The 21,600-nt window shown below is 46.9% G+C and overlaps 3 protein-coding genes and 1 long non-coding RNA gene across 4 annotated transcripts; 3 read left to right on the top strand and 1 right to left on the bottom strand.

Moving 5' to 3' along the window:
* The first annotated feature begins 1,821 nt into the window (after positions 1–1,821).
* LOC120697684 lies at positions 1,822–3,976 on the top strand. Its single transcript, XM_039980978.1, has 4 exons — positions 1,822–1,981; positions 2,201–2,444; positions 3,176–3,236; positions 3,347–3,976. The coding sequence occupies exons 2-4, from the start codon at positions 2,233–2,235 to the stop codon at positions 3,617–3,619; spliced, it is 546 nt and encodes a 181-aa protein (XP_039836912.1). The 5' UTR covers positions 1,822–1,981; positions 2,201–2,232; the 3' UTR covers positions 3,620–3,976.
* A 586-nt stretch (positions 3,977–4,562) lies between these two features.
* Positions 4,563–6,341, bottom strand: LOC120697685 (protein NEN4-like). Its single transcript, XM_039980980.1, has 2 exons — positions 5,738–6,341; positions 4,563–5,565 (listed from the first exon to the last, which is right to left on the bottom strand). Exons 1-2 carry the CDS (start codon positions 6,006–6,008, stop codon positions 4,949–4,951), a joined length of 888 nt encoding a protein of 295 aa, XP_039836914.1. The 5' UTR covers positions 6,009–6,341; the 3' UTR covers positions 4,563–4,948.
* Positions 6,342–9,962: 3,621 nt separating this feature from the next.
* Positions 9,963–12,818, top strand: LOC120701231. Its single transcript, XR_005686010.1, has 2 exons — positions 9,963–10,385; positions 10,508–12,818. It is a non-coding gene; the product is annotated as an uncharacterized LOC120701231 (long non-coding RNA).
* A 6,622-nt stretch (positions 12,819–19,440) lies between these two features.
* On the top strand, positions 19,441–21,144 carry LOC120697686 (probable jasmonic acid carboxyl methyltransferase 2). The gene has a single exon (XM_039980981.1). The coding sequence runs from the start codon at positions 19,756–19,758 to the stop codon at positions 20,926–20,928; it is 1,173 nt and encodes a 390-aa protein (XP_039836915.1). The 5' UTR covers positions 19,441–19,755; the 3' UTR covers positions 20,929–21,144.
* Positions 21,145–21,600: the final 456 nt, after the last annotated feature.

Here is a 21,600-nt window from a genome sequence, read left to right on the forward strand (position 1 = left end):
ATTTCATATATCAACGAGTAACCTAGCGATCTACTTTATTTTATAGCATAACTACCAACAATCAATTGACAATCTGGAACAACAACTGCGATAAAATTTTATTGAAATAAGAAACATGCCTACTTGGTTGTTCATGCAGCAAATATGTACTGATCATGTGCCCACACCGTTGGATTGTGCCGAAAGATTGGACCGTGAAAAAAGATCTAAAGGGTTAATAACATAAAATATTCACCTATACCCCATAGTCTAGCAATTTACATTTTGCTACGCCTGTGACATTTTTCATTGTACATATCCCAAAGAATCTAACTTAGGTCAGTACGAGTTTTATGAGCACAATTATTTAGACCGAGAACTAGGTAACTGAGCCAGATGAGTTTCATAGTGATTAAAATCTCCTCACATCTCATGAAACTTTATTCTTTTCTCTCCTGGGCCAGCAAAATTGATGATATTTAATATTATGAAATCCTCTATAAAACTCCATCGAGACTGGCCTTAGACCGCCTACAATTTTTAAGTGCGTTTGAGTCTTTTCATTTTGTGCCTCCCCCCCCCCCCCCCCAAATATGAGGTCAGAACTAGCGGGATCAAATCCCAAACACCATCACAAATCTTGGACAAGACATTAGTACATTACATTGCCGTCGCTAAATTTCTTGAAATGTGTTATTTTACACTATTTTTTCCTTAAACAAACGCTCATCTAATATGGAGGGATGTTTGAGTTGATGCAATATTGGCATGTATGCGTGATGCGTGCCTCAATAAAGTAGCACACACTGCAATGCCATTGTAAAATACTATCAGTGGATGCCGACACAGCCAAAGTCGTTTTCTTCTAAGCTCAATTTATTTAGTTCTCGAGCGGCTTTGGTGCCTACTATTTTGCTGAAAAAAAAACAATGTACACCTTGTTTCAGTTTGCCTTGGAGGCTGGCTTTTGTAGTTTTGTTTGTCCAGGTCCTTGCGGAATACAGGGATTTTTTTACCGACCGGTCCCCTGAAACCGCCGGGGTTCGGTTCCGGTAAACCAGACCGGTTTGACCGGAAACCGATAAAAACTAGTCAAATTCAAATTTCAAACTATAGATGCCAGTTCAATTGGTTTCCACCGGTTAGCTAACCGGTTTGACCGGTAAATCGATCCGGTTTGAGTGGAAACTAGTCCGTTGAACAAAAAAACCGACTTTAGTTCAAAATTTGAATTTTTGTATAACATATTTTTAGCTTAAATGAACCCTCCAACCATCTTTTGTACTACTTTTACATTAATATAATGTATAATATATTTTATATTATATTTGTATACTTTTGTATGCACGTTTTTTATTTAACTTTAAATGCCCGCAAAGTATACTAAATGAATGAATATTTGAAAAAATTTAACACTATTAGATTCGTCGCAACTTGAAGTATTTTTAAATTCTTTTAGAATTTTATCATTTTTTTAAATTCAAATTCAAATTTTAAATTTGGGCCGATTTGAAACTGCCCCAAACCAGAACCGGTACGACCGGCTACCGCGGTATCCGGTCGGTAAATTTAACCCTGGCGGAAGACCGGAAGAGAGCGGTTTGCAATGCTGGCTGACCGCTGACGTTGCGAACCGTCCAAGGCGCGGAAAAGGGTGATCGGTTACGGGGGTGTCCGAGGGAAATGCGCCAACGCCAGTACTAAAATGAGACAAGGGTTTTGTACAAGGGGCTCGATGCAAAATACCACGCAAGCTCCCGCCGCATCGATCTGGCCCGTTGCTTCCGCATCGTGCGGGCGTGGATGGACGGCGCCACGGCCGCACCTCCCCTGAGGTGCTCGTAGGCTAGCGCCCGACCCGAGCTCTTCCCTCGCCTCTCCTCTCTCTTATCTCTCCGGGCTCCGGCCTTCCCCTTCCTCGTGGCGACGGCTGCGCGGGCGAGCGGCGCCATCCTCGGCCAGGTCTTCGTCGGGCCCGGCGCCGGCGACGAGTACCCACCAGGTACGCCGCGCTTCCATTCCGTCCCACCACCGCCCCCTCCCCCGCCCGCGCGAAACCGAGCTCCCCAAACCCTAATGCGAGTTGTTTTTATTCGGATCTGACCCGGCTGCAAGATCCGCCCCTGATCTTGCTGTCCGGCGCTTTCGCTACGCTAATCCGATCGACACCGCACCTGGTGCTCTCGCCGCTGAGCGATTTCATCTCGCCTCTGTTTTTCAGGAGCCACTCTACTTGAGGAGTCCGCTGGGGACATGGAACACTACATGATGAGGCTCGGCGCGGGGGGCGGCCAGCAGCTCTCCAGGGTAGAGCCGATCCCCGACCGAAGGTCGAGGTTTTGGCAGATGGATGCGCATGCGCAGCCTGGGGCTCGGATAGACCTCATCTGCCCTCAGCCTCGCCGCGCCTCCCGCCCGCCCTTCCTCATGGACTCGCTCAATAGACCCAGCCCCAAGCCTAACGGGTTAGTTCTTTCTTGTCTCCTCTGCCCACCACGTACTTGCATGGACCTCGGATTTTTTAATTCTAGGCTACTGTTAGTTGATTTATCTAAAATTGTGGTACCTGCTGGATGCCATAGGTTGCATGTTTGTGTAATGATTTTTAGTGTCAATTGGTAGGGCATAGGCTGCATGCTTGCTTACCTGCTAGATTTTGAACGCCAATTGGTTGGGCGTTACTTGCGTATGCTGATAGCGAGGACAGCAGATATAGTATCGTTATGCATATGCAAGCTTGCTTCAAATTTATGATGCAGTATAACGCGACAAATGTTGTGAGATACGTTCACACTAGCTGCGTGCGGATAGGGTTACATGTGGCGACAAAGGGTACTCATTCAGGCAGTATTTCACACATGTCCGTTACAAGCTTTCGTCAGATTTGGCAACAAAAGCAGGTGATTTATGCTATATAGTGTTGCACGTGCTGCTCAACATACCTGTTGATAGACTGCTTTATGTCGCAAAGTCTTAATTGCAATCGTGCACATTTATTAGCGAGGCGAACTGGAAACGTTGGGTGCGGTTACATATACTGGTAAAGTAGGTAATAATCACTGGATAGGATTTCATATTTTGCATAGTCCGTTTCAAATCACTGAATGTACGATTGGCAAACTTGGATGCTTGACAGTTGCAGCAGCCAAGCAAAAGACTGGCCCTTTTTCTGACAGTGTGTGTTCTGTGATGGCAGGGCACTCCCAGTGTATAGAGCGGACTCCGCTTGTGATATCCTTGACCTCATCCTTAACAAGGTATAAGTGGTTTTCTTGGTATTGAAAATTTAGAGACTTCATGTTTTTGGGCAGTATCGTATTCTTCTGGATATCTGGAGTGATGGACAACTTTCTCTCCCCTGTTTCAGAATGACCCTGATGTGGATACTGATTCAAGCAGCCAGGCGGGCTTTTTCTGTGGCTCGCCTCCTGTGCGCACTAACAACCCTGTTATCCATGACCCACTGTTTGGTAAGAAAACCCCATCCTTTTCTCCTCTAGGGAGCTCTTTCGGCAAAATGGGAGCTGGAAGAGTTGAGGTAGGTTCTCCGTCTTGTGGGGCGAGCAGCCCAAAAGTAAGAATCGAAGGTTTTGCTTGCGGGAACAAAGAGCCCACCAACTGTGCAGTTACATTTGCCTGAGCATTTGATGATCCCCATTGACCCTAATGCTATTTTGCACCCTCACAACCTGTACATTGTCCAGCCCGCCTGAGGATATAACTAGTTTCTTTCTATAAGCTGCTAGCTGCTCATTCAAGAGCTGAGTCAGAGTCTTGAGTCCAGTGCCTGATGCCCTTGCGGTTGTGGCTTTTGAAACTGCACAATCGCAGGGAGCAGAGGTTTCGAATGTACATATGAGTTGTTTGTTGTACCCAGTAGATGTTGTATGTCTAGTAGATGCAGTAAGGTTGGGTCCATGTGTCGGTGTCTGTAAATACCGTGGTACATTTGGATTTAAGTTGAAATATGAAATTTATCTTATTCTGTTGGTGCGCTCTTCATTGGTTATGAATCATGAGCATATCGTGATGCTGCTGCAACAATAGTAGTACCTTTTTCTTTTCGAAAGACACAATAGTGGTACCTGAAGAGGCGGCATCTGAAATTCTTAATGTCTGTTTTATGTGGCTCTGTAGTGTGTGAGGCAAATGCCTCGAGGGCGTGGGTTAGAGATGCTAGATGCGGTTTCGTTTTCCTGGTCTGGGATTGGCAAAATACAAAATGTTAATTCCTGTGTTTTGCTAGTTTGGGCTTGGCAGCTACTTGTATCATTCAAGTTGGTATGTACCTTATCAAAACAGTATTATATCTGTGTATGGTATGATTTTTGCGCAAAAGCAAAAAGGTTTTTCCTTTTGAGAAAGTCCAGGAAGTAGTAAAGAAGAATCTCTGCCGGCCCGCCCGTCCTGCCCTGCCCCTTACAGAGCTAGCTTTTGTCCCTATCGATCATGTGAAAGAATCGAGTGAAAGAAACGTGCGTGCGCAGGGAAGACAAGAAGTTACGACCGTTAACCCTTGCCCCTTGGTGTCATCAGCAGGTATGATCCGTTTCCTGAAATTCCTAGGACGCAAGCAGAGAGCATTTGCAACAACATAGTTGTACATAATTTACAACAGCCAATGGTACTGGACATGGGAAGAGATTTACAAATGGAATAAAGAATGGCGTGCTATGTCAATCAATTTACAAATGAACCAATACAAGAACATCAACCTAAATGATCTGAGTCATTCAACTAGCTTGCTGCTTGCATGTACATGAACAGGTAACTGAATCAGGTGCTTGGATGAAACGAATCATTGATCTGTACAAATGAATCCAATTAGTCGATGGACCGATCGAATGGATCTTCGATTTAGTATGCTGCGACTGCGAGCTGGGGAAAAGATGGACCGAGCTCAAATCTGTCAGCTCCATGTTTTCCCCAAGCACAGCACGGTTGCAAGCATCATGCAGTAGGGCATCCATTATCTGAGGATGGCCCTGGAGTGCCTGAGGATCATGTGGAAAGGCGTCACCGCCGTTGGGCGCCTGGGCGGCCTGGCGCTCAATGCTGCTGGAGCAGCAGCGGCTTCTGCCACCGGCTTATTGCTGGTGGCGTTGGCCGCCCTCCCCACCGGCTTGCCCAGGCTATCCCGCTTGCCGCCGCTCTTGTGAGCAGTGCCAGCCGCCGGCACGGCCTTCACAGGGGCGAAGGGTAGCTTGGTCTGCGACATGGCGGGCCGGTGATGAGCGGCGGAGGCGGTGGAGCCGCTCCTCCTGGTGACGGCGCCGTCGCGGCCAGCCAGCTGCATGGCCTGCGGCAGGGTGGACTCGAGCAGCAGGACGGTGGCGCAGTGCTTGAGCACCTCGAGGTTCATGCGCGCGTCGTCCAGGCTGCGGTGCTTCTGCGTGCCGATGCCGAAGTAGGTGGCCAGGGTGGCCATCTTGAGGTCGCCGGCGCGGCGGCCGAACTCGGCGGCCAGCACGTTGAGGGAGTCGATCACGCCGGCGGGCTCCGGCGCCGGGCGGCCGATGTCGGCGAACGCCTCCCGGAGGCGCGGGCAGTCGAAGCGCTGGATGTTGTGGCCGGCCCACACGCGGCCTGCAGTGCATGTCCGGCAGACAGCAGGTTTCAATTCGTGCGTCAGAGGCCGGAAAGCTAATTAATTACTAATAGGCGAAGCTGATGTCGTCGACGCAGCAACATATATAGGGCAAATCCCCAATGGAAGGAGGAAGAGGGAGAAGAAATTAAAGGAGGCGTATGCATGTACCGTCGAGGATTTCGAATATCTTGTCGGCCACCTCCCGGAAGGTGGGCGCGGAGGCGATGGCCTCGACGTCCGTGAAGCGCCTGGAGACGGCGGAGAGGTCCCCCGGGCGGATGAGCGTCTCGTAGCTGGCCACCTCGACGAGCTTCCTGGGGCACACGAGGATGGCGCCGAACTCGAGCAGCCACCACCGGCCCGCCGGCGACGGCGCCGTCGTCTCCACGTCGAAGAAGACGATCTCGCTCATCCTCCTGTTATTACCGCTACCGTTCATATGGATCAACCGGATGCCGTCACGTCGTCTATCAAGGAAGCAGCAGCAGCAGCAGCTGGTCTAATACTCGATCTAATCTGGGACGCACAAGTTGTTGCTCTTCCTTCTACTTGTCCCTATCGAATGATCTCTGGACCCTGGAACCTGGATGGAAATGGGATGGAATGGAATGGAATGGAATGGAATGGAAATGGGTTGTTGGTTGATCTCCGTGCTCTTTCGTCGTACCGTTGCATATATACATATGCATCAAAGCCGATCGACGATAGGAGAGGGGATGCGAATATTTGCATGCGTCGGTGGTGGAGGTTAGCAGTGCCCGCCTTGGCTCGCTTGCAGCTCAAGTTGTGCTCTCTCTCCTTGCTTCTCTGGCGCCTGGCGGCGGCGGCCTCGCACGCATTGCCACATTCATTTCGTGCGCTTTCCTGCTTGCTTGCTTTGTTGCGGTCTGATCGAATGCGGCGGAGTCTTCCCTTTGCAATGCTCCGACAGCTAACAGTGCGTGCAAGCAAGGCCCAAACAAACCCAAAAGCTTAACGCCTTAACCCATGGAGCGAGGCAACCTGCGGCTGCATGCCCTAGATCGCCGGCAAAGCCTTGCAGCCCCCCCCGGCGGTGTTTAATTTCGTCTCAGCTAGCTAGCTAGCTAGCTAGTAAATCTAGCGGATGCATCGGATCGGATCCGAGCATGCATCACGCTTGGCTGACGATTTCTAGTAGACAAAAAAAATCAGCAACTCCTAACAATGCGATCTTTTTTTTAGAAAAAAATATCAGGCCGGATTTTTCTTTTCCCAGCATCGAATAGAACATGCTGAACAAGGTCTTCTTCAAACGAAAACTTGAAAAAAAAGATGCCTTATTATATTCTGACACGGCACGGCCGGGACGACGTCCATGCGATACATATATTGTTTTGTGTTGTGAAGCGAGGTTTCACCGTGCAGTTTAGCTTATTGTTAATTAGTTCGTTATAGAGATCATCATCGATCGATCTGTTGCCTTTAATTTTGCTCGCTTGTTGCATGTGCAAGCAAAGCGAGCATCTCCATCGGTCTCTATTTCTCTAATAAACTGATAATATTATGAATAAATTCCAGCAGATCCTTAAAATCTCTCCATTTCTCAATATTTCACTCCAAATACCCTCAAATAAAAGAAGAATTTTGGTTCTCCCAATATATTAATTGTATTGGGAGAAGTTTATTGGAGAACTGTAAAAATATCTTTCTCAATAATCTACAAAAGTAGTATTAGAATATTTCAATATTATTTTATTGCGGGATGTTTACTGGGGAACCGTCAAAGATCTCTTGCAAATTGCCTGCCGAAGATCCCCGCGACTTTAATTCAGGTAGGTCGATGCATGCAGGGGATAAGTCAGCCCGGGGGAGGACACAAATATTCTCTTCTCCGCCATGGAAGGGAGGGGAAGGGAATTGAAGCAAAGCAAGCAAACTTTATTTGGAGAGGGAAGAAAGTAGTGTTTGCTTCCGTGAGTGCAGGGGTCGCCGTTCTACCCACGCAACCTGCCCGCCCTTGCTAGTAGATTCCGCCGTGGTTGATTCCGCTAATTAAACTTGTGAGAATTTGACCAAGCAAGGCTTCTTTGCTTCCGGCCAGTAATAAGGGGGGTAATAAAGAGAATCAAAGTAGCTCCGCAAGGGGATGCATGGGAATGCGGAATATGTATCTAGTTACCGTACTCCTTAGTTGGAGTTTTATAGGCACAATTATTTAGATTGAGAACTAGATAACTGTGACAGAGTTTTATGCTCCTCATATCTTATGAAACTTCATCCTTCTCTCTTCTAGCCATGTCCAGTGGCGGAGCGTAATGGAGGCAAAACTGGGCCCCGGCCCCCCCTTGTTTCGCGCTCACCTTGCCTGTCCCTTGCTCTCCGGCAGTCCGGCAGATGCTGTGCTCACTGGGCGCCACCGCAAGGAACGCGGGAGAAGATGAACGGATGGCTAGGGCAGTGTCTTCACGTGCTGCGAAGGGGTATGTGGGCTAGATGGGCTGTGAGTACATTAGTTAGTTAGCAATTACATGAGCCCAACAAACAACATGTATCATTGCAGCCCAACTGAAATAATGATGGTCAAGCGCATGCAATCTAGCCATTGGCTCGACGCTTCGTTCTTGACAGGCCTGGTTCTTGATCCGTTCGGTGAATGTGATGGGCAATAGTTGATAGCAATCCATGTCGCCCCCCTTGGTTTACTTCCACGCTCCGCCACTGGCCATGTCAGCAAAATTAATGATATTTAATATCATAAAACCATTCGTAAAACTCTATTGAAACTGACCTTACAATACCTAGATAATCCCCACCTGCAAATTAGTAGGGTCTTATTGTTAATACCCAATCAAGCTGAGCTCACTTCCTTACGGTACTAAACCTGCAGATTAATTTCACGTGTTTTCTTTTATTAAGTATCCTGCGTCTCAAACTCTCCAATGACCTACTGCTCGCGCTGCTAGCCTGCCTAACGGGTAGAGGTGGTAAAGGGCTCTAAATTTTGGTCTGAAAAAATTTAAGGGCTGGGCCCTAAAAGAATTGAGCTCTAATCTTATATAATTTTGAGCTGGATAATTTAAAGATTTTGTTGGGATGTGAAGAGACCACTAGTGTCATGACCCATTATCACCCCTACTCACAAGGCCGGCCCATTTTCTTTGAGGTCATATATCATCATAATTGTCCTATGTGGTCTCTCATATCTACAGCACAATTATATTCATGCGACAACATCTTTAATTTAGCACGATCTGCTCATCCATGGGATGAGCCAAGCAAATCCTGAGGTCAAAGGACAACTATTTTCAGCTGGTCAACATGTATAAATGGAATATAAAAACACATAAAACCTAATGTAAAATGTTAGACTGTAAAGAAATGAGATGCTTCATTTCTAAAATGACGTACAAGAGGCTTTTAGCTAATTGCATTGCTTTTACAGACTGCAACATTTTCCAACACTGCTACCACCTAAACTAAGCCAACAGCTAAATGCATCTTGATGTTGTTTCCTTACCCAGCTAGTGCAGTACAGATCGGGCTAAGTAAATATAACCGACAACCGAACTGAACTGAACGAACTAAGAATCAGAATCGAAAAAATCAGAACCGAAAATTCGGTTTCTATTTCTCAGAAACCAAATTTACTCGGTTAGTCGGTTCGGTTCACCGAGAACGGTAAACATTCGGCCCATTAATTCATTATTAAGCACATCGAGCACCGGCCCAACTGACAAACCCTACACCCTCCACCTCGCAGCCAACGCACTGCGCACCTCCCAACCGCCCCCTGATCGTAGAGGCACAGACCCCTGTCCCGCCCAAGACCGACCCCCGCCTCCGCCATCCGCGCAAGGCGCGACCGGCAACCGCCCCCTAGACCCATGCGGTCACGCCCTCCGGCCGTCGACGCTCAGCGCCATCCACTTGGACCTGCGCCCCTAGCCCTCGCTGTCGTCCAGCTCCCCTGACTCCGGTCGCCCAACGCGGCAACGCCCTCGACTCCAGCCGACGCCTCCGACTCTGGGCCGCGCCCACAACTCCGGCCGCCCAACGCCCCCAACTCCTGCCGGCCAGCGCTCGCAGCCGTCAGATAGGCGGCCGGGCGGATAGCCTTTGGATTGGGCCAGTTGCGGGTGTTGCAGAGGCACGCGAGCTCCGCACACTCTGAGGACATGGGTTGCCGGTGTTGCAGAGGCGCGCGAGCTCCGCACACTCTGAGGACATGGCGGCGGCGTCTGTAACATCCCACCTCCCCGAGGCCGGGCCCGCTTACATCTGGCAACTTAACTAAAACACAGACTATCCTCACAGACTTAACCTCGGAGTTTTTTAGAGACTGGCTTTCGAAAAAAAAATTACAACTTATTAATATAAATATCCTATTAACCCTGTTAAGTCCTGTGCTGGCGATTGGTCGCCGGGCGGCGAGGTGAGAAAATACTACTCCTGCGTCTCCCTCGCATCGACAGAAAAATGACCTCCCACATCTGTTGCCTGCCGCTCGCTTGATCCTGCGAGCTCTCCCGGCGATCGACCTTCCGCATGCTGCCCACCTCCGACGATCTCCTAAACGGAACCCATACCACACCCCAGTGCTAACCCTTGCCCGCCCTCAAGCTGATTGCGCCGTCATCCGCGCCCTCGCCCGCCCTCGCGCGCGCCCCGTCCACCCTCGTGTTGGTCGCGCCGTCGTCCGCGTCCTCGCGCTAGCCCCGTCCGATCGATCGCAGGCAGCGCGACGCGTCGATTGGGAGACGGCTGCCCGTGCAGGTCTGCCTTCGATCGGCATACTTTCGAGGAAAACAGATCGAGTCCAGGCGCCTCTCCCATCTTATTGCCTGAACCAGTCCAGGTATGTTGCACACGAGCTGCTTGATCCATGCCATCTCCCTTTCGTACTTGTCCAGGGTTGTGCCGCTGACGGGCCCCTGCGCTGAGCCACTGCTATTTTACGCCACTACCGGCTCCGATCAGATCACCTGGTGATTGCCTGGATGAGCGCACCCTTCTCCGACGGGTCGCGGCAAGTTTGCGAGGCTAGCTGCCAGCTCCAATTGGATCAATAAGGTATGCCAAATCTGATCTGGAATGCACATCGTGGAAACTGAAATTTCTAGGGCAGCAGGAGATTGTTTCTGTGGTGTTTCCTGAGTTTGCGGCACCGACGTGATCTGCTGTTCCCAAAGTGTTGCTTGCATGACTGTATGAACGAATTGGAATTGGATTTCTTAACGTTATGTTTCTATTTCTGATCCATGCTAAGTTTCTGTTTTTGATCCATGTCTCCAAGAATGAGTGCCTCTTGTATCCCAGTTAGAGTAATGGCGTTGCCTGATTTCTTTGTCATGAGTCTATGTCTCTATCAGTTCCTTTTCTCTCTACGATAGCTAATTTTTCTCACTACAATGCCTGAGTACGCATGCCTAATGGCCATTACAGTTTGTAGACCATAAAAGTAGCCGACTGATTTACTGCATCTCGAGGCTTAACCTTGTTTCTTTACATGGCCAGGGGACTTATTATTCTTTTTAGTCATAAGCCATGTTTATTTGTGCCATTTTTTCATTAGGTGATCTCTCAATGTGTCTCCACAGTAGTTTTTTTCTCATTCACCTGAGTTATATACGGATTTGATAAATATATGTTTAGTGGAGATCGTATTATTCAAAATGCAAGACTGGTTTCAAATTTTTTCCTAAGCGGTAGAAAATGGTCTTCATTGCTGTTGCTACAGTAGGGCTAAGCCTTCATGCTCTGTGATCGTTGATCAACTGCGTAGAGTCCATTACCTTGAACACCATTATCCTGCTTGAGTAGCCCCATCCATGCAGTAAATATTTTTTTTCCTGATATTGGATTGTTCACAATCTTTATTGTTTCCAGTACCCGAGCCATTTTGGGTTGAGAATTGAGTGCAGGACAAAGTAGTTGGGTGCTGAACCAGTAGTTCAGTACAAGTGCATTAGATATTCAGCAAGAAATGGCTGCACAACGAGGGGTGGATCGATCATATTACATTTAGGTGTATGGACGAAATTTTACAAGCAGAAGTCTTAGCTTACACATGCATCCGTTGTTATGGAAGAAGCCATCAGTGTGAGTTCAGCTTTTATATTTTTAGTTAATATTACATATAGGAATCATGCATTTGATTCTTAATCACTTCATGTGTTTAAGTTCAGTTTCCAACCAATTATTTTGCATTTAGTGCAGTTTAGAAAGTTGGCAATCTTGTTCTGAATCTTCTTTTCTTTTTGCAATTGGTGGCAACTGTAAATATGCAAAATGTTTTCAGTCAAACGGGCAATTTCACCTGAACTGACATTCTAAAATTATCCTAAGTGTAAGGACTTTTTGCAATTATTGGAAGCCATGCAAAAATTTATAATATATCAATTCAATTATTTTGCATGTGGCCCTATAGGTTTATTTTGCATGTGGAGGATGATTGCATGATGGATGGTTAGGTTTGTCCTATCTTAATGCCTTGGACATGATCCTAGCTTTAGAATCTTTGTTGTTTACATATGTGAGAGAACTTGGGTTCATGGTTCATCTTCTATTCACCACAAGATCATCTCGACTGTTTCAATTTTGATTGTCATTTTTCATCACATCCTCTCTTTTTTTTTGGCTTAACCACATGACATAGAATTTTAATGGTTGAGTGATGGATGTAATATTTAGGTTGTTGCAGCTTGGAGCAGAGGTGCAGATCATGCAGCTGCATGGTGACCACAATTCATTTTAGGCAACCACTCTCATACATCTCTGGTAGATGCAGATATGTAACAAGAATTAAGTTTTGTTTGTGCTTAATTTCTGTTTCTCTATTTATGCTTCCCTGTTTCCTCGTGCAACTTTCAACGGCTCGTGGCTCACCTGCCTGACTCGACGGCTCCCGCCGAAGACTCACGCGGATCAGCTAGATAAAGTATATGCATCACATGAATGATGGGATCAGCAAGGGATAGAGATGGATGGACAAAAGCTGCAGTCAGGTATTCAATCTCCGTTTTCTATCTTGTCAAATCTGAAAACAGTTTCTTTGCGGTAACTATTTCACTGATACTGTGACACATAGTGCAGTTTGCCACTAGACCCACGTATTAGGAATACTAGTCCCATTGCCATAATTGCAGAGAAGATTCGTCCAGCGGCGCCGGTGAACGGCGAAGGTGAGAGAAAAAGAATAAAGTTGGGTTGTTTATACTTGGTTGAGTAGACTTTTTTTATGAAATGATTTGTACTTCTATTTAAAAGAATGTAAATTTTCATTACTATATATACCATTGCAAATGTTTCATATGATAAAAATTCATGTTAAATGAAGAGAATTTATTTCGTCCGTGGCAACTCACAGGCATACACCTAGTTATGAAAAAAAAAGTTCATGCATTAGCTGTACGACTGAAATTTTTGTGTATCTGAAATGTTTGCTACTAGTCATTCAAGAGCCAAGTAGACACAACGCGAGGAATGACGAATGCATGATCCAAAGCTGAATCATCACAAGTCCACAACATATCGATCCCAAAGCCGAACCTAAACCCGTCGCGTCGCTGGCTCTCCAAACCCCAAATCCTCGTGTACGATCCGCCGCCGCCTCTCCAAACAATCATGTAACCACTAACCACCTGCCGCCGGCGATCGTCACCATGAGTCGGCGTCCTCCAGCCCCGAGGCTCGTGGCCCCTACCACTACCGGGGCCAAAACCCTCTTCTTTCCCCCATCCGCCGCCCCAGAGCTCGCCCTACCGGCCAGACGGGAACGGCCCTCCGGTGCTACCGCCTCACCCTGACGCGTTGCCTCCCATGGCTTCCTTTGGGAGCACCCAGCCAAAACCGCCTCCTCCGATTCTACTGCAACACCTTCCTTTAAGACACATTCCCCCGACCTCCCCATTTGTCTCGAGTCACGCCAATTGCCAATTCAATTCGCTGCCTTTGCCCCCCAACACCAGCAGCCCCCCCTCATCACCCGTAGCCGACGCATTTCGGGCCGCCCCATCACCCGCAACTGACGCATTTCCGGCTGCCCCCTTGTCACCCGCAGCCACCACTTTTCGGGCCGCCCCCTCATCACCCGCAGCCACCGCATTTCGGGGCATGGGCACCCACCTTGCCATATTTGTGTGTCGAGGATCACAACAACCAGCAGCCGCCGCCCCATCAACACCAGCAGTTGTTGCATTTCGCTCCCCCAGTGCAACAACTACAACAGGGGTCATCAGTGCAGCAGCAACCACAGTCTGACCTATTGTTGCCATCATCAAGCCTGAAGTGACCCTTTCAAGGTACTGAACAAGGTTCTAAATATAGCCTGCTATAGCCTTTGGAAGAGGACAAAACAAGAATATCCATCTTTTAGCTTTAAAATGCTAAATCCGCTAATAACCGGCTATATTCCGCTATAGCCGCTAAATTAAGATTTATTTAGCTACCTAAACCATATAATTAATCTCTATTTATTGTTAGTTAAGTATTGAACTTCGTCATTTACAAAATTTAGTATTTCATCAATGATGTAACAAGGGAATGAAGCCCAAGACGTACTTCAGTATATGATTTTTTTATTTGATGTTTATATATGCAAAATTATTCATAGATTTATGCATGGTGTTGAAGTAGAAATGTATAATTGTGAGAAACTTCTAGAAGATCAGAGAGTATACATGAATCATGATTACCATGCTTCATGGTGAAATATAGAATAGTCTAGAAATTAGATATTTGTATGGTTAGATAAGTATGAGAACAATTCTAAAATTAGATATTTTATAAAGAAGTGTGTAGAAGATGAACACAAGGCAAAACCATATAAGCTATGGAGTCCTATAAATAGGGGTGCTTTCTCCCCTCTTGCCATACCATGGAATAAGAGGTCTCAAATAGGAGATGACAATGTCGTCATATAGTGTAGTAGTGTTATGGTATGATAGTTACATAAAGAGTGCAAGGGTTCTGTGTTGTATTAAGTTATGGTGAATAAATAATTGAGTTCCCATATAGAGTTGGTTAGAGTCGCCAATTTCTCCACACATGGTATTTACAGAACCGCTAAATTTAGCTATATTATAGCCCGCTATTGCCTTTCTTAGCCTCTACAAACACCAACCGCTAAATGTTTTAGCCCGCTATTTCAAATACTGGTACTGAAGATGTGCCGTCTAAAAGGGCAAAGGTGACCAAGAGCGTCAAGTTCGTTCATATGCTTTAATTTGTTGCCACCCATCCTCTAATCCACGTCTTTGAGTTCAAAGCGGGATTTTCCAAAGCACTAGCCGGTGTTGGTAGCATAGACCCTCCAGAAATTGTGGATAAAACAACAGTTGGTGCTTCATTGGCTGATGGGTATGTACAAAAACTTTCAATTGCACATGATAAGGACAAAAGTTGGGGAGGTGGCTTCTAGGAACACGACATGCTCGTATCCGACGAGGGGTCATTATGTGTCTGGATCAGCAAAGAACCAAAACAGGATGCAACTGATGACAATATCGCGCGAGATTTCCATCAACTAGTGGTAACCTTTCTGTTGAAGTATGTTGATGAGGAGGACATGAGACCACCTTATCTTACTGATTTCCTGAATTGAATTAAGAAAATAACAAGCGAAACTGATGACTATAAGAGGGGAGTCAACAGATGGGTGCTAATACACCAGCCTTTCCTGGTGCAATCGGTGAAGTGGCGGGTCTTTATCGAGGACTTTTACACATTTTACAAGACTGTCCATGTTGATAGCGTTCATGATCGGAATGACCTCATTGCCGGTATGAACACATATATCTGTGATAGATGGCATCTCAATATTGTTTCCCGAGACAATTTTCTTGACTTGGTATACTGGAAGGACAATGAGCACAAGCTTCCACATAACTACTACACAATAGAGATTACACCATTAAGCTGGATGGTGATGAGGACCGAAGATTTATTGTTACACTAGCGAAGATGGATACTTAGCTGCTTTTATGAGAACATTTTTCATCCGGTTGCTATATACCGGTACTAACGCACCATTTAGTACCGGCTATACAGACATAGTGCCGACGGGGACCATTTAATACCGGCTGTATAGACATAGTGCCGACGGGGACCATTTAGTACCGGCTGAAGCCACGAGCCAGTACTAAATGCCGCCACCGGGAGCTGAGGGCAACATATAGATTCATCTCAGGCTCATTTAGTACTGGCTTGTGTTACCATTGATTTTTGTGCTGCACCTGCGTGGCTAGGTATTTGGCCAAGATAAGAACCCTTAGTGATTTAGTTTTGATTAAAACTATTTAATTTGATATTCAATATTGATAATTCACCCTCACTATTTCGGATATGTTTGATTATATGCACTGTTAAGCTAAAAAAGCCAATATATTGATATAAACTATTGGTATCTTTTAGGAGCTTGGTACATATATTTTTAAAGCCTCCTATATTCGTTAAAAAGGAAAAATGACCAAAATAAACATAAACAAACATGATGCTAATGGTGTAATCCTAAAATTTTATTGAATTTAAACTAATAAAAAATTGTACATAGTTGAAAAACAACAACCGGATCACCATCAATAATTTTTATTTATAAAATTTAAGAATTATCACTGTTCATCTACTTTGCTTAATATGTTGCTGTTGTAATGGTGGTTAAATAATATATTATTTTTAATAAAACCACAATTAATTTATTTTGAGAATAGAATTATTAGCGTCCATTGCGATATGAATATCTATGATCAAATAATACATTTCAATGTGAATATACTCTTTATTGTGACTAACGTTAGCAAATACATTGTCGTGTAACGTTTGGACTGTGAATACACTAATTTACCAAGTTATTGTATTGAATTAAGTATTTTCTAAGTTGTTGGATCAATCTGCACCCACTTGTCAAGTTCTTGTACTAAATTGAGCATTTTACAAGTTATTGGACCAATTTGCACCCATATGTCCACGTCAGTAGGAAACTTGCTCTAGAAACGAGAGCACACAACGCATACTTTGATTGAGTGGGTCCTTTGGTTAAACCGACCAATCGGTTTTCTCGTCCTCTCTCTCCCGTTGTCTTCTACCTCTCTCTCCGCCCACCAGTTCATGCAGCTTTTTTTTTTTGTTGAGAAAACCAGTTCATGCAGCTCGCTGAGCAGGAATTGCACCTCACCGTTGAAGACTTGAAGTGTTGTCTCATGATGTAGCAAGCACGTTGGTGTAGTCTGGCAAGCAATGACCATCAAATGAAATGGTCAAAAGCAAGCAATGCCAAACTCATTTTTCCTCGTTTCCATCAGTGGGGCCCGCATCCTAGAACTGCCCGCCATGGCCGGAGCGCTCCCCCCTCACGTCCTGCTGCTCGTCACCGCCGTCGCTATTCACCCACGATTCTTTTTATGCGAGGTAAAATTGTGCATGGTGCATAAAAAGAGAGGAAAAAACTCTGTGCGTGCCACGATTTGGCCTCGTTGGATGACCATATATGATCGAGCTTACTCCATGTCGTCCAAATATTGTATGGTTAGAGATCTAATAATTGATTGCCATATCTTGATTACGATGGCCAAATTGAAATACGAATTGGTCATTGTTCATGTATTTTAGCATACATACCAATACCATCAATAATATTGTGCTTTAGTTAGTTGGTAGCTAGGAGATGTGGGTGAGCTCAAATTTGGATATACACAGCATAAAGCCACATACACCGTGTTCGGCTGGTGGGTAGGGCTCCGGCCCTACAGTAATTCTCTCTCACACCACTCCAGCTCTAGCCTCCAGCTACCAATCAGGTAACAGTATTTTTCTCTCACACCACTCCAGCTCTAGCCTCCAGCTACCAATCAGGTAACAGTATTTTTCTCTCATACTATTTCAGCTCCAGCCTCCAGCTCCAGCCTGCCGAACGCGGTGATAGTGTATTCCTTCTAGACTCATATTGAGGCCGTGTTTGGTTCCATAAATCAAAATTCCAAAAAAAAATTTCGACACCTGCATGGAGACTTAAATCTAGACGAAATAAAAAATGCATTGCGACTGCTGCTTGTAAATCGCGAGACGAATCTAATGAACCTAATTAGGACGCAATCAGACACTAAATTGCTACAGTAATGCTACAGTAAACAACCTCTAATGATGGATTAATTAGACTCATTAGATTCGTCTCGCGATTTACAGACGAGTTCTGTAATTATTTTTATGATTAGTCTATGTTTAGTACTTCAAATGTAGAAAGATGCCTTTTCAAAAACTTTACAGAGTGCAACCAAACACGGCCTGAAATTTGCATAATTTGCAGGACGGAGCTGGCTAATACGTTACTTCGTTAAAAACTGAATGTCCGTGAAAGCGATAGGCTAGATCTGTGTGTAGGTCTGTCGGGACATTATTGCGGGCATGTTCTCATGTCCTGTGCTGTACCAAACCTCATTCTGTTGATGCATGTACCGTGTTCGGCTGGTGGTTAGGCTTCCAGCCCTACAGTAATTCTCTCTCATACCACTCCAGCTCCAGCCTCCAGTCATCAGTCAAGTAACAGTGTTTTTCTCTCACACCACTTCAGCTCCAGCCTGTCGAACACGGTGGATGGGCCTTGCTTATTGTCTTGTCTTGAACGTCTGGCCTAGCTATATTATTGCTGCTCATGACGTGGTCCTCCGCAAGCTTTGTCTCTATTTTACACTCAGCCTGTGAGTAGTGATGACTACTATACTCGACCTGCAAAGAAGGATAAAGATTTACTCGGTGCAAGAGTAAAACGATTCTTGCATGCTGATGCCTCATATTCATACTTTTTTTTGTTCGAGCAACATCATATTCATACTCGCTTCTTCCACAAAAATTGAAGTCACGTACGTGCTCCTGGTGGTGTACGCGCGTGGAACCATCTCGGCCGAAAACGACTTCTCTGGCTGTGTGGCTGCATATATATGCATCAAATAATCGGCAAGCAAAGAAGAAAAGTATCCCCGTGTCGTCCATGGTGTTGGATGAGCCAGTCCATGGTTCTCTAGCGAGATGTAGCTAGCTAGTAATCGGATGCCTAGCTAGGAAAGTTTGCGCTGGTCGACGTTTTAGGCCGTGTTTAGTTTCACACTTCAAAATTCCAAAAATTTTGTAAATCACTTGCATGGTGTATTAAATGTAGTCGAAAAAATCGCATTACACAAATGGACTGTAAATCGCGAGACGAATCTAATGAACCTAATCAGACCGTGATTAGGCACTAAATTGCTACAGTAAAGTTACAGTAACATGCTCTGGTGATGGATTAATTAAACTCGTTAGATTTGTCTTGTAGTTTACAGACGAGTTCTGTAATTAGTTTTGTGATTAGTTTATGTTTAGTAATTCAAATATGAAAAAAAATTCCCTTTCAAAATTCCAAAAACGTGAAACTAAACACGGCCTTAAGCAGTGACGTGCATTGAGTAGTAGTAGTGAACGCACAGTGGCCACATATATGCATGGCTAATGCTATGGGTGTGCTGTGTACAAGTATATATTATTTTGGCACGTTTTCCTCATGGCCCTAATACACTCTTGGGAGTACACACGTATTGTAACGATCCGGCCCGTGATAACGGCTAAGATCTACTCTACACTTTGAGTAAACCACACCTGCTAAATAACTCTCTTGCGGTTTTGTCCTCGCTTCGCGCAAAAGATTCGAACCGGAGTTACTAGATTCCCAGGGACCGGCTATTTAAACTGGTTCAGCTCACTCTCTGCTTCCAGTCGGGCTACAGAAACCCACGCGGCCCAGGCGGGCTGTGGGCCGTGACACGTATGGACGACGCTGTATGTGCGGGTACGGTGACTGGTGCTCCGCTAGCACAGTGACGGGGACGCACGACGGCACAAGACACCCACCGATGGAACCAACAGGCGGACACGTACGAGAGTATCTATTCTCTATCTACCACACGGACCAGAAAAACAATCCTGTGGAGACGGTATGCAACAAGCGTTCCCTGCATATTTACCGTCACTCGATGAACTACGCGTGGAGGAGCTAGCTAGGTTCTTGGCTTCCTTTCCTTCACACGACGACCGGGGGCTATAAATACTCGCGATTAGCTAGGCCACTCAGCTCATCCTCGTCGTCTCATCGATCGGGAATTTTAGCTAATCGCGATTAGGCCATTCAGCTAGCTCCTCCGACCCTCGTCTCATCGATCGGGAATCAACAATATCTCAATAATATAGCTACCTAGTACTAGGTGATGCTTCTGGCCAGCTCGTCGTCGGCGGTCGTGAGCATGAACGGCAGCGGCGAGGGCGACACGAGCTACGCCAACAACTCCAACTTCCAGCGTGTCATCGCCTCCGTCACCAGGAAGGCCAGGCGGGACATGGCCGCCGCGCTGTACTGCGCCCTGGGCCGCCCGGCCTCCCTGGCCATCGCCGACCTGGGCTGCGGCACCGGGCCCAACGCGCTGCTCATGGTGTCCGACGCCGTCGACGCCGTGCTGGCGGAGACCAACAACAACAAGGGCGCCTCGGCGGCGCCCCTGCCGCAGCTGCACGTCTTCCTCAACGACCTCCCCGCCAACGACTTCAACGCCGTCTTCCGCCTCCTCCCGTCGTCACCGCTCGCCGCCGCCGGCTGCCTCGTGTCGGCCTGGCCGGGCTCCTTCTACCGCCGCCTCTTCCCGGAGGCCAGCCTCGACTACGTGGTCTCCTCCTCCAGCCTCCACTTCCTCTCAAAGGCGCCGCCGATGGCGCCGGAGCATCTGAACCGGAGGCGCGTGCACGTCTCGGCGGCCGGCCCGGCGGCGGTGCTGGACGCGTACCGGGCGCAGTTCCACGCCGACTTCGTCGCCTTCCTCCGCTGCCGCGCCGCCGAGACGCGGGCCCGGGGCCTCCTCCTCCTCACCTTCGTCGGCAGGAGGAGCGCGCGCCCCACCGCACACGACTGCTACCTCTGGGACCTCCTCGCCGACGCCCTCATGGACATGGCCGCCGCCGGGCTCGTCGACGAGGAGCGGGTGCACTCCTTCAACGCGCCCTACTACGCGCCCTGCCCCGACGACCTCGCCAGGGTCGTCGCCGAGGAGGGCTCCTTCGCCATCAGGACCATGCACCTCTTCGACACCACGCGCTGCCACCTGCTCGCCGGCGGCGGCCGCTCTCACCCGCCGACTAGTAATAGTAATAAACACGACGGCGAAGGCGACGACGAGTTGCCGCGGTGGCTCGCCGCGGAGACGGCGGCCACCATCAAGGCGGTCGTAGAGCCTATGCTGCGGACCCACTTCGGCTGGGCCGCCATGGACGGGCTCTTCTGCAGGTACCGCCTCCTGCTCGAGGCATACTACCGCAGCAAGGCCACCAGGAACAAGGATGACATCACCAACGTCTTCCTCGTCCTGGAGAAGAAACAACGCTGCTACTAGCTAGCTCCCCCTTCGGCCGGCGGTGGATTATTCAGCCGGTCGAGGATCTCTGGTTGGATTGTTTGGAAGCGCGACGGCGGATGCTGCACATAGCCCTTCCCTTTTTTATTTTTCATTCGTGATGTGTGGCGTCAAATTAAAGTTTGAAACGCTATATATATTCAAAGCAGTGTATCATGATTATTTAATATATAAAGTATTTTATAGGTTCGTGCCCGTGTGTTGCTACAGACGAAATTAAAACAAATACAACAAATCAAGACAATATACAATAACTAATAATCATAGAAGATTGAAAGTACATTAAGCGTCAATGAGAATCACTACTAAAAGAGCCGCAGAGCATATATACAAACAAAGCCAAGTAGGCATACAGTGAAGTATAAAAAGATGATTGATTATTCAGTTAAGTTAGAAAAGCTGAACCATTTCCTTGCACTTGGTATTAATATTGAACCTGGCAAAGATAGATGACTCATGATGCGTCAGGCCATACAATTTGATCGCTGGTTACCTAGCTTCAGCATTGGAGCCTGCTAGTCTAAGGCAATGGGTGACATGACCAATTTAGCTATGCCATCTACAGAATGTGGTAAAGCTAGATCAACAATCTTACCATGTATTTTCTAAAAATACGGCAAATAGTTGCACTCAGTAGAGAGCATACATATC

This window comes from Panicum virgatum, chromosome 3K, assembly GCF_016808335.1.
Source record: "Panicum virgatum strain AP13 chromosome 3K, P.virgatum_v5, whole genome shotgun sequence".
Classification (NCBI taxonomy): domain Eukaryota; kingdom Viridiplantae; phylum Streptophyta; class Magnoliopsida; order Poales; family Poaceae; genus Panicum; species Panicum virgatum.

Excerpts from the sequence above, each read along its gene's own strand:
- LOC120697684 (XM_039980978.1), top strand. The coding sequence starts at position 2,233 with ATGGAACACTACATGATGAGGCTCGGCGCGGGGGGCGGCCAGCAGCTC. Across the intron at positions 2,445-3,175 it reads CCCAGCCCCAAGCCTAACGG|GGCACTCCCAGTGTATAGAG; the intron begins GTTAGTTCTTTC and ends CTGTGATGGCAG. Across the intron at positions 3,237-3,346 it reads TTGACCTCATCCTTAACAAG|AATGACCCTGATGTGGATAC; the intron begins GTATAAGTGGTT and ends CCCCTGTTTCAG.
- LOC120697685 (XM_039980980.1), bottom strand. The coding sequence starts at position 6,008 with ATGAACGGTAGCGGTAATAACAGGAGGATGAGCGAGATCGTCTTCTTC. Across the intron at positions 5,566-5,737 it reads GATATTCGAAATCCTCGACG|GCCGCGTGTGGGCCGGCCAC; the intron begins GTACATGCATAC and ends CATGCACTGCAG.
- LOC120697686 (XM_039980981.1), top strand. The coding sequence starts at position 19,756 with ATGCTTCTGGCCAGCTCGTCGTCGGCGGTCGTGAGCATGAACGGCAGC.